Genomic DNA, 16,698 nt, shown 5'->3' on the forward strand with positions numbered 1-16,698 from the left:
GTGAGATAATACTGAGATAATTAGACAAGAACCAGGCAGAGAGAGAGAGTCAGCCACAGACAGAGTTCATACAGGAAATATCACAGGACCTTCTGCTAAACCTAAATTGCATGGGGAAGGTGTGGCAACTGCACAGCAATTCTGCAACGAGGACAGAAAGCCTATTTGTTTTCTGCGGTCATTCATTTTTGATGTGAATCATAGGTATTATTATTTAATTTTCTAATATAATAATTCTAACAATATTTACGGCCTATAATCCATATTACTGTGGATGACCCAGTAGTGGCCAGCCAGTGACATCTAATCATCCAATAACCGGTGTCACAGCAGAATTCACCTTTACCCAATGTCCACCTACACCTACTTTTAATTTTCACTTTATTTTGTACGATAAATGGCACCCGTTCCCCCCATGTAAACGTTCGTAGTCGAGTTTCTCTGCGCGCTTCCTGTCTGCACGTCCACCTGTGTCATGGAGCTTCTCAAATGTCAAAATCGGCCCTTCTTACATCAGATAAGTGCTGCTGCGTGACTTTGTCTGTGTTTCGCAACCGCTCTGAGCGTTGCTCTGCATTCGTTGGGGGGGTGGGGTGGGGTGTTTGTTGTGGTTTTTGCGCGTCTGATGCTAACTTTCCGACCGCAGACCCAACCCCCCATCCCCCCCCGCCCCCCCCCGCGCTCGAACCCGCACTGCAGCTCGCGTCCTGCCTGCGCTCATCTTCATCAGACTTTTTCCGCTTTGCAAGAGGCCGGCTGGCCCCTCTGCATTTTCGCACCGTTTAACCTACACGGAAACGCCCGGCCCTTTCTGTTACAACTGCGATGTGCGGCTATATTTACACACAGGAGGCACCATGGCAATCCTGCCCTGGTGTGAACTGTCGAATAATTTCTCCACCAGGTAAGGCCTTAGAGCTAATGGTGGCTAAGGCGTTAGCCTCTGGACCTTAGTGTTTGTGGCCGATATCTTATTTACGGCATCATTAATTAATCATGTCACTTTACAGAACACACGAGGCAGGGACACTCAAATTTGGTCCACAAGACAAGCGGTGCCACTGGCTTTCTTTTCTCCCTGATATCTCAATTTCAATTTCAATTCAACTTTATTTGTATAGCGTTGTTGAAAAATTATTTTATTTTATTTATTTTTTTTTTTACAGAGAACCTTCACAAAGGTGCACTTTTTGTACGTCGCTTTGGATAATAGCGTCTGCCAAATAAATAATGTAATGTAATGTAACAAAGACACTTCACAGAGGAGCAAGGCGACTTTCTTTGCACAGAGAGCTGTCAGCCCTGGGAACAGCACGCCGTGGCCATGTCGCTAAGCTCTACCGCCTGGGTATTCAAGTGAACTCCAGGCTGTGCAGAAACCGCAAGCCAAGATATAGATGAACCCCAGATGAGATCACCACTGCGGAATATTACGTTGTTGCGTAGACGCACCTGAGCAACGCGTTCGCTTCGGTTGCGCCCGGCGAAAACCCCCATCTGCATCGGTGAACGGGGACCGCGCTTGACGAAGAACCGCAGGCCTTCAGCCCTGGAGTGGACGCGGACGGCCGATAAGCCGCTCTGTGACCTCATTATGATTGTTACGCGCGCTCATGTAATAAGAGAACCTTTCCCCCCCCCCCCCACACACAGTCCCCCACCATGGACCAGTAGAGTTCAACAGTTTTGTGTAGGTTATTCTTTTTCCCCAACGCATTATCCAGAATGACTTACACAGCTTTTGCATAGTATTTTTTTTTTTACATTGTATCCATTTATACAGCTGGATATATACTGAAGCAATGGGTGGACGGAGTGTAGCACAGTGGGTGAGGAACTGGGCTTGTAACCGAAAGGTCGCAGGTTCGATTCCCGTGTAGGGCACTGCCGTTGTACCCTTGAGCAAGGTACTAAACCGAAATTGCTTCAGTATATTTCCAGCTGTATAAATGGATACAATGTAAAATGCTATGTAAAAAGTTGTGTAAGTCGCTCTGGATAAGAGCGTCTGCTAAATGCCTGTAATGTAATGTAATGTAATGTAATGCAATGCAGTACCTTGCTCACGGGTACAACTGCAGTGCCCTACCCAGGAATCGAACCTATGACCTTTCGGTTACAAGCCCAGTCCCTTACCCACTGTGCTACACTGCCGCCAAAAGACGTCTGTACCATCTGCATGCTGTGGAAAGGATCTGTTGACCACTCTACCATCTGCCCAACAATGGGATTGGCAGTGTTTTTCGTTGGAAGAAACACCCTTTTTTTAAAATAAAGAAAATAAAATGTTTTCGTTCAACAGATTTTTATCACAGATTTTCATCACATTTCACGTGCGTTACACCTACATCCGATACGCACTGCACACCCATGAATTCAAACACTTGCTTTAAAATACAAATACCTTGCTTGTGTTTGTTAATAATACCATTTATAACATGTTTACGAAAAGGCGTAAGTAATTGTGACATTTTAAATATGATGCTTGACACAGGACGTAGGTCTGATACACTTCTAAAACCTTCTAAACCCTCGACACTCCAGCCAAGGCAATGTCCTCACATAACCTCCCAAACCCAGACAGACTGCATGCCACACTTGTGGGGGACCAAGGGTACAAAAGTAGACCACACACATGAATGACCAGACACAGCGGTAACATTCCCGTGGAAGGGAGCGAGCTGGAATACCTTTCTCTCTATGATATTGGAGGCCAGTTTCTTGACGCTGTGGAAGTCGAGCTGACCGCTGGACACGCACACCACCTCCCTGAACAGGCCGACCTGCAGCTGGATCAAGGTGGGGCCCTGGTGTTGTGCGGAAGGGGGGCGTGGGCCAGCCGACCCGGGGGGCGAGGAGGCCACCGACATCCGAGAGAGAAAACCTGGACAAGCGACAGAGAACCAGCCATAATGAGGAGTGCGTCCACTGAGGGACACGGCAAGGAACTGTGCACTCTCCAAAATCAGTTAATTTCATTCAAGGTTATTTTAAGCCTTCAGCCACTGGTTTTAAGATTACTGAAAACGTGGCCCAGCAAATTCAATGCAGTATGCAGGATTTTCCACAAGCATATATTGAACTAACTGAACCCCAGTCAATGTAAATATATATACAAAAATACTTAATAGTGTATGCACTACAAATTTTGTCACTTTTCAAATACTTGACTGCTCTGTATGTATTTTTATATGGACAACCCATACACCTAAGAATATGGAAAACGTTTCTCTCTGCAATATGGACAGCCAGACGACTGAGAGGGACGTCACTAACTTACGATTCATATAACTTATATCATTACTTACATACAGTGGCATATCTTTCAAGTATATTTCCTTGTAGTCAAACCACAAAAAACTTTAATCTAATCTTCCTCGGTGTAGACAGATTGCGCCTCAAGTTTCTCTTATTTCACAACAGGGGCACGGCGACCCCCTCCATCGGGCCACGCTAGAGGCAACTTGACATTTTAAACGAGAATCACGGACACATAACGGCGAACTGCAGGTCTGCCGGTTTCATACGTGCCAAAAGAAGCAAGAAGCCACTGTTAGACAGGTAACGCGTGTCTGTAGCCTTGCACTAGAGAACATCTTGCTCACAGCGCTTGCAAGGGATAAAAATAGATGTTGTTAAACAACATCAACTGACAAACATCTCACTGCCATTGAAAAAAAGTGTTAGAAAAGTAGAAAAAAAAAGAAAGAACACTTACTCGAAATACCGGAGTCTCTGTGCTCCAGTTTGCTCCTGCGAGGCTCGTGGTCCATTTCCCACAGCGCCGTCGACCCACTTGTCTAAACACGCAGCCCAGCGAACAGACCCCCTCGCCACCTGCACCAATCGGCAGGGCCGCTTCGGAAACAGAGACAGGAAGAGGCCCTTTGTCTTCGTTCGCCCACCGCCTGTGTGAGAGGTAAACACGCCCCCGCCCCTCCCTCCCCCCCCCCCCCAGTGTCACCTGCTGCCCAGCCCCCCCCCCCCACCCCTTTTCATTTAACCAAACTCCTTACAGTGATTTTTTTCAGTGGTCACAGCACAGATATAAGTTTTTATTATTAATGAGAAGATCTATGCATCTATACATCGGCATTATTTATGCAGTGGTGAGTTCATTTCGGATAGAAATGTTTTCTTCCAAGGGAACTCTGGTTCTATGAAAAATCTAAAACAACAACAACAAAAATATATACATCTGAAATCATACATACCTCTAGTTAATATTAAGAAAGTAAGTCAGTTCCGCTCCAGTGGAAACTTTGTTGCTGAGTGAAAGCAGAGACAACCACGGCATTTCAGTTTGAAAAGTGAGATTTTTTTTATTTTGTTCATTGAGCCTTTATTAAAATATACACGAGGTTGGCACCCTCACAATGGGACCCGTCACTGAAACACATTTCCCACAAGCCTCTGCAACCAGTACATTCTGACCAGTGGGACAAACCAGTGCCCAGATGACGAGCATGCTCAGTGTCACCGGCATCCGGCAGGGGTGGGCGACTGCCTTTGTGATGTCACAATCATTCAAAAGAACACAGCATAAGTAGCACACGTGGAGCACACGTTGGCGCCCCCTGGTGGCAATGATACCATCTCCATGATGATAGCACTGCTGAATCGATGCACGAGGTGTGTGACTGTACGTGTAAGTGACGAAGAGATTCACATCATAAAGAGTGCCAGTTTATACAAGTACCTCTTGCTACAGCAGATTTTTCTTTCCACAGGTTAAAGAAAATTAATGCCATCCACCTCCCATGTCCACATTCCTCTCTCTCTCTCTCTCTGTACTTCAATTCTTCTTCTCACATACTCTTCCCTCTTGCCGATCTTCTTTCACTTTAATTCTTTGCTCAATGGGTTCGAGTAATGACCTCCCTCCCTCCCTCTATCTCCCTCTTTCATTAATTCTTTCCAATTCCCCCTTTTCTCTACCTCCTTTTTCAACCTTTTAGAAAACCACTCAAATAATTATTTTTTTTTAAATAGAAAATCACAACCCTTCCCCCCAGCAATTTTAACTGGTAGCCACAACGTACAGCATATAGTTATTTGTACCCTCATTCTACCAAAAACACATTCTGTCTACAGCTGGTCCTCTCTATACCAGCCAATTCTGAGAAAAAAGATGGACCTTTATACACACACGGCAAAATGATATCCAACATTAATAACCTAATAAGTACCATCAAAGTAAAAAAAAACAAAAACAAAATCTTCATTCAAATAATGAATAACACAAAGTTCACTGATGTGTTCGCCTTAACGTAAGGTTGAATAAATACACACATGGACTACACTGAAAATATTAGTGTAACAGGAAGTGTTTGCAGTTGACTGGGCGTAAGGTGATAACCCACAAGACCAACACAATTTAATTTGACCTGGAAAACTGAAAAACACCTTTCATATACATTTCAAATAGAGGGGGAATTGAGTTAATTTTGCCAAAGCGATTTGTAAAGTCAATCTGAACCTTTCCGATAAATGTGGCCCTCGTTAATTCCACTGAAAATGGATAAACCTTCTCAGCAGGGGCAGTTTGCGTGGGGCTAAAAACAGTGTTTTCAGGTCTTGAGTCAATCGAGTTCACAAGGCACCGATGTGAGCGGGGACAAGGACTGCGGTCGGTGAGTACCAGTTTCTTTTCAAGTGCACATCAAGCTGGATATCGGATATCAAGGCAGCGAGTCGACAAACAACTCACTGCACAACCAAACGGGACAAAACAATGACCGTATTTTCGGCAACAGAGCAAAGGTAGGTGCCGAAAGGGCAGTGATCCCCTCATTTAAAGGTGCTGGTAAACCAGAGGACGGCACCCTTGTATTGGTCACCTTTCAGTGCAGTGGAAGGTGGCTGTCCATCGCTCTATTCGTGAACACTCAGGAAATTCCAATTCCTGATTGGCCCCAACTGCAGCCCACCTGACTCGTGTGAGCCAATCGCAGTCGATTGTAACACCTTGCGAATTCTACAGAAATACGACAGAGGTGTCCATGTTACTGCTATGAGGTTCGGCAATACAAATGTACGACACAAAAGGCAAAGACTAATAATTCAGCTACCATCCAAATCAACGTATTTTTCTCACGCCTGACTCTCGGCGAGAGCAGATCACAAACTACTCTCAACCTAAATCGTCTTTTATGGATATGCCACTTACCGGATGAGTTGGTTTTACCATTTCTACATTTCCACATGGAGATAATGTGAACTGAGGTCCAAGTGCCCCTTCATAACTTTTCAAAAGAAGTTCCCTCTTCATAGGTCCTTTCCAAAACTATTCAACAACCTGCCTAAAGCCTACAGCATCAACAAAATCTTGGTGTGCTATATACAGAGAAGAAAAGTCAATAAATTATACCTATATATACACACAGAAGGCAAAAAGTGAGGTTCAATTGTATGCAGTGCTGTTTTTTTTTTCTCTCATTTCATACTTGTTTAAATACTTCTTTTAAAGGTGATCCAAAAAAAACAATTGTGTTCTCAATCTCATCTTCTTTGACTGAACAGTTGCAAAAGGCAACTCTTATTCAACTTGTTCAATTCTCAGTTTAAATTTTCCAAAACAGTTTCGTCATGGTGATGGTGTTTTCTATCGAACAGGTGGGAAGCGTCTGCAGTAATACATGCCACTACTGAAATATATATATATATATATGCAACCTTTTTTTTTTACTTTAAGATTGAAATCTGATTCTAACATTTGAGATGGAGTGTCTGCAGAAAACAGGGTCCTTTGTAACATAACCAGCGATTTTTCAATGATGTTATTACTCAAATCCACCAGTAGGTGTCTCCCTTGCAGACATTCGACCCCAAGCCTAGGAAGCAGCATGCTGGATTACTTTCTACTTTTTTTTTCTTTTTTATACTTGTTTGATCATTTCCAGTGTAGTTTAACAGTGTTCCAGTGTTGATCACAAAAGCTGTCTCAAGCCAAAGCCATGTGTTTTTTTTTCTCTTTCGTTTTTATGAATTTTTCTATAAAAGAGAATTCTTTTCAGCATATTTTTGTTTATATTGGGCAGGATATACCCTTATCATGAAGCATTCCTTCTTCTGCCCCACCCAAATTCTAGACTTCAGCCAATCAGAGAGCTGCGTCTTGACAGGTCCACATTGCTGGCACTCAGTCCTCTGCATTCTGATAGGCCTGCATTGGCCTCCTGGAAAATGTAAAATAAAGGTCAGCAGACAAATCAGAGGCCAGTAAGGTACTGAAATGAATTAAAATCAAATAGAGCATGTGAGATGTTACACAATGTCCAATGAGTTCCTACAGAACTTCTGCAGACGGAGGGTTGAGGAGGGTTTGTGCTCGTACCTGTGCAGGGTCTTCTGCACTCTTGTTCAGGAAGTTGAGGGAACTGGCCCTCTTCATCCTGAGGGAATGACAGACAGAGACAGACAGACAGACAATCAGACACCCGTCGGCAGAGGAGTAACAGAGGAAGAACAGAGAGTGAGTCACAGAAAAGTCAGAGGGAGTCACAGAGGACAACCAGAGGAGTCACAAAGCAAGTGACAGAGGAATCACAACTTCAGTTTCGCTCTTTCTAACCCTGTGGCCACGTTCACGTGTGCATGTCTACTCGTAATTTACTCTACACTGAACTAAATGATGATGACTAGGAAGCAGGAGCTCAGGCGACATGGGGGCGCAGTCTCCTCGTATTCTAGGGTCCAGGCAGAGGAAAGAAGGGGCAGTGGGCAGGAACCCGGGCTCCCCCCCCCGCCCCGCCCCCCCCGCCTGACTCACCCTGGGTTGCGCGGCTCCTGGGGCCCGCTGCCCTGCAGCTTCTTCACCAGCATCTCGCTGCTCCGGCGGAGCGCGTCGCGGATCTTCCCGAAGGAGCCGCTCCGGCGAAGGGCGCCATTACCGTCCTGCGAGTGAGCGAGGGAGGGAGGGAGGGAGGGAGAGAGAGAGAGAGAGAGAGAGGGGGAGGGAGAGAGAGAGGGAGGGAGGGAGGGAGAGAGAGATAGAGAGGGGGAGGGAGAGCGAGGGAGGGAGAGAGGGAGAGAGAGAGGGAGGGAGGAAGGGAGAGAGAGAGAGAGAGAGAGAGAGAGGGAGGGAGGGAGGGACAGAGAGAGAGAGAGAGAGAGAGAGAGGGAAAGCGAGAGGGGGGAGAAAGAGAGAGAAAGAGAGGGAGGGAGAGCAAGGGGTGGAGAAAGTGAGAGAGAGAAAAATAGAGATAGAGAAAAAAGACAAAGGTAAGCATGGGGGAGGGGGTGCAGAGAGGGGTGGAGCAAAGAGCACACAATACAGGAAAGCCTTCTAGGACATTCTAGACAATTGTGTCGGGAGTTTCCAAAACGTCTTACCCCGTTCCACTCGGCCCCGTCTTCGCCCTCGCACTCCCCCCGCGTCCCCCCCGGCCCGTTCAGCGCCTCCCGGCTCTGCCGTCGCTCGCCCACTCCCGCCGCCCCGTCCTTCAGCAGCTCCACCACCTTACTCTGGTTAATGGCATCAATGCCCTGAAAGAGAGAGAGAGAGAGAGAGAGGAAGATAAAGGGAGGGAGAAGTATGGAGGGAGAGAGAGAGAGGAAGATAAAGGGAGGGAGAAGTATGGAGGGAGAGAGAGAGGGGAAGAGAGATGGGAGGAGAGAAGATGAAGTAAGAGAGCTGCTGATGGGGCAGTCAGGTCTCCAGCAGTGTGTAAGCTGTCATGAGTGACATCACGTTTCGCTGAGACTCAAAAAGCAGCCGTTATATCTCCTTAGCCCACTGAGCTAAAGGCACGTGGACCAAGCCAATAGGCTTTTCAGGAGTCCGGGGTGGTGTGCAGGAAGACTGACACCTTGTTGGATCTCACCAACGTGACTGAGGAAGTTGTAGGTGTTGTGGGTTGAGTTAGGGTGTAGTATGTGCTGTGGGTTGAGTCAGGGTGTAGTACGTGTTGTGAATTGAGTTAGGGTGTAGGACGTGTTGCGGGTTGAGTCAGGGTGTAGTATGTGTTGTGGGTTGAGTCAGGGTGTAGTACGTGTTGCGGGTTGAGTCAGGGTGTAGTACCTGTTTGCGTGTTTTGGTGGCACATTCTTCCAGTGTTTCAGCAGCCTCAAGTTTTCCTTGCCGGCGATACAGTGCCCCCAAGCTTTTCAGGGTGGTATTGACTGTAGGGCTGACAGAATAAAAAAATACTAACCATTATCATGAATAAATTATAGTCGACACACTAATGGACATAGACATAGAATCAAAAAGAAAAACAATAGTGCACAACTCGTTTCATATGAGGTGATGGTTACAGCAAGAAATTAATCAGAAAATTTAAGAGACTACCAATACAATACAGACTGATTCTGAAATATTGTGTGTGCGGTTTGCAAAAAAGTCACTGATATACACAGAAAGACAGAGATGGTGATAACTGTGCTCGTGTGTGGGGGTGAGAGAGCTGCAAAAAGAAAATGGAGGAGTCTTGCTGAGTCACTATGGAAAGTGCGAGGAGTTCTTTTCCAAAGTTCAACCGTAATCATTACGAATGACATTGAGTCATGGTCAAGTGAGGAAGGGAGGGAGGGAGGGAGGGAGAGAAAAGAGAGGAAGAGAAACAGGGACAGATAGAGAGAATGAGAGAGAGGGAGATCGATAAACATTCCGGTAGATTCTGGCTCCGAGCTCACCTGTCCACTTTGCAGGCCTTGTACCAGCTGCCGTACTCCCCATAGGGGCCTGAGTCCTTGCGTTTGCCCTAAGAGAAGAGAACCAGAAAGAGAAAGAAGGAGTGGAGAGGAATGAAAATATGGAGGACCTGACAGAGCAGAACACCTTCTCACGTCCCGTCTCCTTCCCTTGTAGACACACACCAGACCGTTTAAAAATAATAATAATAATTCACCTTGCTTTCTTCTCTCTCCTCCGCATGCATCCAGATGGGTTTGTTGTCATCTGAAAAAGAGCAATGTCATCATTACTTCAGAAAGCTTTTAAGAGGTGCAGCTTCACCCAGCCAGATCACATTAAGGACACCGTGATCCATGGATGATAAACTTAAAGATTCACATGCGCAAAAATGATACACATCTCCTCAAACAGGGACCGGCCAATAGAGTTTCACTGCTCTAGCGTCCACTGCAGGCAAAGCAGGGACATTTTTTTCCTCACAGCAGTCCCACAGAAGAGCTAATGCCAGCCGGAGGGGAAGCATATCTCTCACTGACAACAGCTGGTAGCCTGTGGATGCCTGGCAAGCCAATAGGACTAGCTCATTCGGCAGTTAACCAGCCAATCCCTCAGCAGCACCTGCTGCTCTCTGATCCCCGCTGGCGAATCGGAGTGGCATCTGCGGCACGCAAAACCGTGACGGCACGGCAACCCGCCCGCCCGACTTACTGTTGACCGAGCCGAACTCCTTCTCGTGAGCCCGGGTCAGGATCTCCTTGTACAGCGACTCGGCGTCTTTGAACTTCCCCTGCTTCAGATAGCACGTGGCCTGGGACAGAGAGAGAGAGAGAGGCAGGACACCGGAGAGCGTTCAGTATACTGCACACAGAAGCTTCAGCATGACTGACAGAACCAAACTCGCGGTGCTGTATAGGCATGGGGCAGGATGCCGCCCCGCCACGGCACAACTTGGCGGGGTAGTAGGTCCACCCATAACGGAGGGGGGGAGAAATTAAGTTAGTTTGGCGAGGGGGTAGGAGTGTAGCACAGTGGGTAAGGAACTGGACTTGTAACCGAAAGGTCGCAGGTTCGATTCCCGGGTAAGGACACTGCTGTTGTACCCTTGAGCAAGGTACTTAACCGAAATTGCTTCAGTATATATCCAGCTGTATAAATGGATACAATGTAAAGTGTTATGTAAAAAGTTGTGTAAGTCGCTCTGGATAAGAGCGTCTGCTAAATGCCCGTAATGTAATGTAATGGGTAGGAGGTGCGGTGGTTGCCCTCACCAGGTTGTTCTTGGTCTTGGCCACGTTGGGGTCGTCGGCGCCCAGCTTGGACTCGTAGATCTCCAGGGCGCGCTGGTAGTAGTACTCCACCTCGTCGTACTTGCCCTGGTTCTGGCACAGCAGCGCCAGGTTGTTGAGCTGCTTGGCCACGTCCGGGTGGTACTTGCCCAGGACCTTCTCGCGGATCTCCAGCGCACGCTTGCACAGGGGCTCCGCCTCCTTGTACTTGCCCCGCTTGCCGTAGAGCACGGCCAGGTTGTTGAGGGTGGCGGCCACCGCGGGGTGGTCCTTGCCCAGGGTCTTCTCCCTGATGGCCAGGGCATCGTTCAGCAGGTGCGCCGCCTCCTTGTACTTGTTCTGGTCCCTGGAACATAAAAAAAAAAAAAAAAGATTAAATATATAACATCCATTTAAAGCAGCACTATTGTGGTGATTGATTCATTTTTAAAATAACTGAAGCTTGACAAAAACTACCCCAGAACTGTCCAATGATCCATTCTGTGGTGGGTCGGTAAGAGGCTGGCATCTTCTAAATTCCTCTTTCAGTTTTGCTGCTTTTATTGCAACCTAAGCTAATTTCATGCGTGGGCTCTTACTGACATGTAATTCATATTTGAACCATAGTTTGACCTGTTACTATGGCAATACTTCTTAAAAGATGCAGCATACAGCCTACCTGTACACTAAAGCGAGGATGTTGAGCATGGGGTCTACCTGTATGCCAGGGCTAGAATGTTGATCATGGAGACTACTTGTACACCAGGGTGAGGATGTTGATCATGGGCCTACCTGTACACCAGGGCGAGGATGTTGAGCATGGGGCCTACCTGTACACCAGGGCTAGGATGTTGATCATGGGGCCTACCTGTACACTAGGGCTAGAATGCGGATCATGGGGCCTACCTGTACACCAGGGCTAGGATGTTGATCATGGGGCCTGCCTGTACACCAGGGCTAGGATGTTGATCATGGGGCCTACCTGTACACTAGGGCGAGGATGTTGAGCATGGGGCCTACCTGTACACCAGGGCGAGGATGTTGAGCATGGGGCCTACCTGTACACCAGGGCTAGGATGTTGAGCATGGTGGCCACGTCGGGGTGGTCGTGGCCGGAGGTCTTCTCCAGGTCCTCCAGGGCCTGCTTGCAGAGGGGCACGGCCACCTCGTACCTGCCCTGGGAGGCGTACTGGATCACCAGGTTGTGCAGGGTGCGCAGGCGGGCCGGGATCTCGTACCCCCCCTGCTGGGCTGCGGCCTCTCCGCTGGGCTGGGCTGTGCAGGAAAGGGATGGGGTCAAGAGGTTAAGGGTCAAAGGAAAAAAGCACACCTGCTTAGCAGAAATCTATAGATCATAATATCATTTTCTGCACAGCCAGGTATTCTCTTCCAAGGTTTGAAGCCTTGGTAAAGAAAGTGCTCTTTACATACCAGGACAGTTTAAAAAAAATTTTTTTGGGTTAACTGGGTTACATCCATAAAAAAAATTTCACACCTGCATGGCTCAGAAGACCTGTCATTTTTTTAGGCTTTACTTCAGCTTAATCGGCATACTTGCTGATGGGCACAAACTGTGTTAGGTCAGGACTTGGCATGTATCAAAGAGAATTTTAAATGATGCGATTTCCTCACTAGAACTCTTGAACAGATTAATTTAGTTATGCTATCCGTTACTTCAGGTATGTGGCAAGTCTGTATCTGTTAGCGCTTTATAGCAAATGGCAGCGCGCTATGCTAAACTTGCTTACACAGCATTTTTGAGGCCCACATAAATTACCCTGTTTCTGTGGCTGCAGGAGACTGCAACGGTGAAGGCTCGGCACGCAAAGCGCTACCAGCGGACAGCTGGGCGAGGAGCAGGCGGCTCCCAGCGGACCCACCTGGCCCTTGGTCGTCGTCGTTGGGGAACAGGTCGTCCAGGCTGTCCTTGGAGGTCTCGCTGGCCTTCTCGTCCGAGGGCGAGACGTCGTCGTCGAACTTCTTGATCTGGTTCATGAACTCCAGGTGCTTCTTCTCCTCCTCCAGCTGCGCCACGCTCTGCTCGCTCTTCTGCAGCTTGTGCTGCGTGGCGGCCAGCTCGTCCCGCAGCCACTGGTTCTCCTGGCACAGCCGCCGCACCTGCGCCCGCAGCTTCTGCTTCTCCGACTCCACCGCGCTCAGGTGGCTGGACAGCGCGATGATCACCTGTGTTTGGGGGGGGGGGGGGGCGGGCAGAGGACATGGTCAGGGGCCAATGGCACCCAAAAACTTGCACTCAAATGCAACCCTAATTATCCTTGATATTGTATCTAAAAACGAGCACTCCATGTATGAACCCAAACCCTGGTTTCAAACCTACGTTCCGTCAGGATCGCCTGAGGTCCACAAAAATCAGCCCACCCCCTCCCTCCGACCCCCCACCCTTTCACTTTCGCACCCCCGCAGTACCTGCGCCTCGCCCAGCCCCAGCTCGATCGCCTCCAGGCTCTTGCGCAGTAGGCCGGACTTCTCCTGGGCAGCGGGTGGACCGCAGTCCAGCAGAGAGGTGAGGAGCTGGGCATGCTCGCCACGGAGAGACTCCAGGCCCTGGATAACGGCCTTCGTGTTGAGGACGATTTCATCCTGGCTAAGCCTCTCCAAAGCCTCCTCCCGTGGGTACACCATGGTGGACATTGTCTACACTGCGTTCACACGGCATGAAGGGGGGGAAGAGGGTAGCATTAAGATTTTAGTTTAAATCCACATCATGCCGAGGGGGGGGGGGGGGGGTAAGGGGGGACACAAAATCCAGACACAGTTAAGGAGGCTAACACAGATTTACACATATTTTTAGATTTATGATCTCTTTGTGCCATCAGGCAAATTGTTTATGGGGCTGTAGCATGTTGGTTTCCAAGTTTATTATAGAAACCCTCATAAATCCACAGCACTCTGTACTGTGCAGTATAGGTATGGGATACCTGCTAGCCCCAACCAACCAATGTCAATTGACACTGATTTAATTTTGTTTCCTGATATCTAGACGAAGTCTATTGATATTCTCGTTTGATCTCAGCAAAGATTTGGATACATGTTAAACCTGGTCTTGAAACACAGACTGTCAGATTCGTGAACTTCCTGTCTCACTGTCTACGAAGAGCACTTAAAGATGCAACAAAGGTCTGTCCTCAGCAAGGACGTGCCATATTTGACACTGCTCACAGAGCCATTTCGGGAACTGTTCTCCGTTATGATTCGACACTTACACCCGCCGTCAACGAGTTAATGGGACTGTTTAAGACATATCGATCACGTCTCTAAAAATGGACGGGTTTATCGTTTCAAATGCCACGCTTTTGCAGCTAGCACCAGAGCGGTCTAAGGTCGACACAAACTTGTTAGGTTTAACAAAACTAAACTAAACAATGTCACTTTCACGTGTAATCCCGAAGTGTGATTCCAATTCATTCGCGCATAGGAGAATTGGAGAGTTTATATATATGTGTGTGTGTGAACGAAATCTGTCCCAGGGATGCTAAATGTTCTGCCAAACGTTCTGTCTGATGCGGAAAAGCTAACCTCAAAAGTAAACACACAGCACCCACTTCCGTGTGTTCTACGCGTGCATATTCACTGATCTGCACGTTACACTGAGTGGCTTGTCAGCAAGCACGATGGGCAAAAGTCGTGCAGAATAGATCCTCGCCGTCGTTTCTGTCTTACAAAAAAATAACACCTCGGCTTCTCGCTTTTGCGCCACCAGGAGGCTCCTGCCCACACAACCACCCCTCCCTTCTCCCTCTGTATTGACTGCAATGCACCAACACCACCTATCCCGCAATTTCCATCGGTAGCATTGCCTTAAGAGTCACTGCGGGACGCAGGGGCACCACGCTCAATAAATATTCGTATGTTTTATAATTATATTCCAAATAGACTGTCAACGCTGCTAGTAACGGTGATTACAGGTAATGGCTTGAAATGTGCTCAGTATTAACGCGAGGAACATCCTGCCATCGCAGAACCAGTAAAAACAAAAGACTATAAGTGAAGGTGACCGAAGGTGTTATCTAGCTGGTATCTTTAACTTTAACCGTTGTAATTCGTCGTGTTACTTAGTCCAACACTAACAACTAGCCAGCTACAATCGAACGACAAAAGCACGCCAACGTTATTTTTACATTACCTGTCGAAATGTATTGGAGAAAATGACAGCGGATATTGCATCCGTCCGTTTGAAGGACAATACTGCCTAAAAGGTGGGGCAAGGATTTTTGTAAGTCGCTAGACTAGCAATGCATTTAACGTCGCTGGAGAACGTGCCCCGTTCATTCCATGCTGTCAAACAGACAACATTTTGAATTGATCAAAATTGATTTTTTTTTTATAGACTAAGGACCCAGTCTAGTCGAAATATCTTTTGAATGAATTCATGAAGGATACTATCCGAATGACAAAAAAAACCCGTCACCTAACGTTAGCTGACTTACTGAATATATTATAACAACTGTCTGTAGCCATATTCTAGCTGGTTTGCTAAATTTAGCTTATCTGCTACCTGCGTGCAACGCCTCCGGCACGGTAAATGATCGCACTCACACAACCAGCTAGTCTAAATATACACAACTAAACCGAGAGTGCAAGCCTGGCATCCATTAGGACTTATTAATCAGAGCAGAAACGTTAGGTTACACGTCATAATATATTTTCAAACGTTTTTTCATGCAATGGCATATCGTGCCTAGTCACAGCATTTTCATACAAACACAGCAAGTTCTGATTTATTTATAAATAATGACAGAGCTAGCTAGCACCGTTAGCAAGCCAGCTGCGATGGTACCTCGCAGTTTATCGTTGTTCCCAACTCCAGGCAGAGATAACGAAGGGATGCAGAGATGCGAGGGTAGAGATAAAGGCTATACTAGCTAAACATTAACACCCAATTACTCAGCAATAAATATGAAGCTATCGGTGATTTTTAACAATATAAGGTTATCGTTAATGCCACATGTAAAATTCTAAATTGTCAACTAAAAGGTTAGGAATCGACCTTGTATACAACTAGGACTGAAGCTGTGTAGGCTAGCTTAGTTACTGGCTAACTAGCCGATACATTATTTTGATGACAAGAAAAATCACCTTTCTCCGCTGCGGAATCAAATGTCTTCGTTTCCGGTTAAAGCACTTCTCCGCAATCTTTTTTAGTCCTGTTCGTTTGGCCTCCGAAGTAAAACAAATCTTTATTTTTTATCTCTTTAAGTTAACTCGCTGGAACCGTTACGCATGCGAATACCAAACCGTGCATTGTAGCCAATTATGCTAGCGTGGCTAGCTAATAGGATCTAGCCCTCTCGGAGTCAGTTCCTTTCAGGTCGGCCCTGATCAGTAATTGATCTCAGTATGGGAAAGGAGGGTTCGCCAGCTTCGTCCCATCCATCCTTGCTGGTTGCTTCGTGACCCACTGAATGTGCGCGTCTCGCAGCGGTCCCGTCTGCCTGTGTTTACAGATGACAGCAGGAAGCTCTGAAAATGGCTGGTGATGGAAATTCTCCCAGAATCCACAGCCGTTGCCCAGGGCGGTGACATCACCACCACCACCGCCCTGCTGCCCCCTGTATAGGGGGCAGAGGGGGCACAGTACGATAAGGAGCAGATTCAGTGTTGAATAACCTCACAACCTTCTCAAATAATTGCGGCACATGGTTTTCAGTTATTTTAGGATATGGTCTTTCATAACTATTGCTTTTAGTTACTTCAATTTTATCATAAGTTCTAATTTTGCCATTTAGTGTCTTTAGAATCAAAGAAGAATGATCCATTATCTTAGTAAATAGATTA

At 47.1% G+C, this 16,698-nt stretch overlaps 2 protein-coding genes across 4 annotated transcripts in view; both read right to left on the reverse strand.

Annotated features, from left to right (window-relative positions):
- The window catches only part of prkd4 (protein kinase D4), a 14,699-nt gene extending 10,800 nt beyond the window's left edge, over positions 1-3,899 (reverse strand). The window contains exons 1-2 of the mRNA XM_035411574.1: positions 3,719-3,899; positions 2,691-2,884 (exon numbers count right to left, since the gene is read on the reverse strand). Coding sequence (XP_035267465.1) covers positions 2,691-2,884; positions 3,719-3,773 — 249 coding nt within the window. The 5' untranslated portion in view covers positions 3,774-3,899. The remainder of the gene's footprint in view (positions 1-2,690; positions 2,885-3,718) is intronic.
- A 2,720-nt stretch (positions 3,900-6,619) lies between these two features.
- klc2 (kinesin light chain 2) lies at positions 6,620-16,421 on the reverse strand. 3 transcript variants are annotated; one of them, XM_035408676.1, is made up of 13 exons: positions 16,000-16,421; positions 13,330-13,557; positions 12,783-13,086; positions 11,961-12,177; positions 10,906-11,269; positions 10,346-10,445; positions 9,852-9,901; positions 9,637-9,704; positions 9,023-9,131; positions 8,335-8,487; positions 7,772-7,896; positions 7,337-7,394; positions 6,620-7,178 (listed from the first exon to the last, which is right to left on the reverse strand). In XM_035408676.1, exons 2-13 carry the CDS (start codon positions 13,552-13,554, stop codon positions 7,095-7,097), a joined length of 1,857 nt encoding a protein of 618 aa, XP_035264567.1. In that variant the 5' UTR covers positions 13,555-13,557; positions 16,000-16,421; the 3' UTR covers positions 6,620-7,094. The 3 variants fall into 3 exon arrangements, with proteins under 3 accessions (XP_035264567.1, XP_035264565.1, XP_035264566.1); XM_035408674.1 differs by having other exon boundaries at positions 13,330-13,562; XM_035408675.1 differs by lacking the exon at positions 16,000-16,421 and adding an exon at positions 15,047-15,187 and having other exon boundaries at positions 13,330-13,562.
- Positions 16,422-16,698: the final 277 nt, after the last annotated feature.

This window comes from Anguilla anguilla, chromosome 3, assembly GCF_013347855.1.
Source record: "Anguilla anguilla isolate fAngAng1 chromosome 3, fAngAng1.pri, whole genome shotgun sequence".
NCBI lineage: Eukaryota > Metazoa > Chordata > Actinopteri > Anguilliformes > Anguillidae > Anguilla > Anguilla anguilla.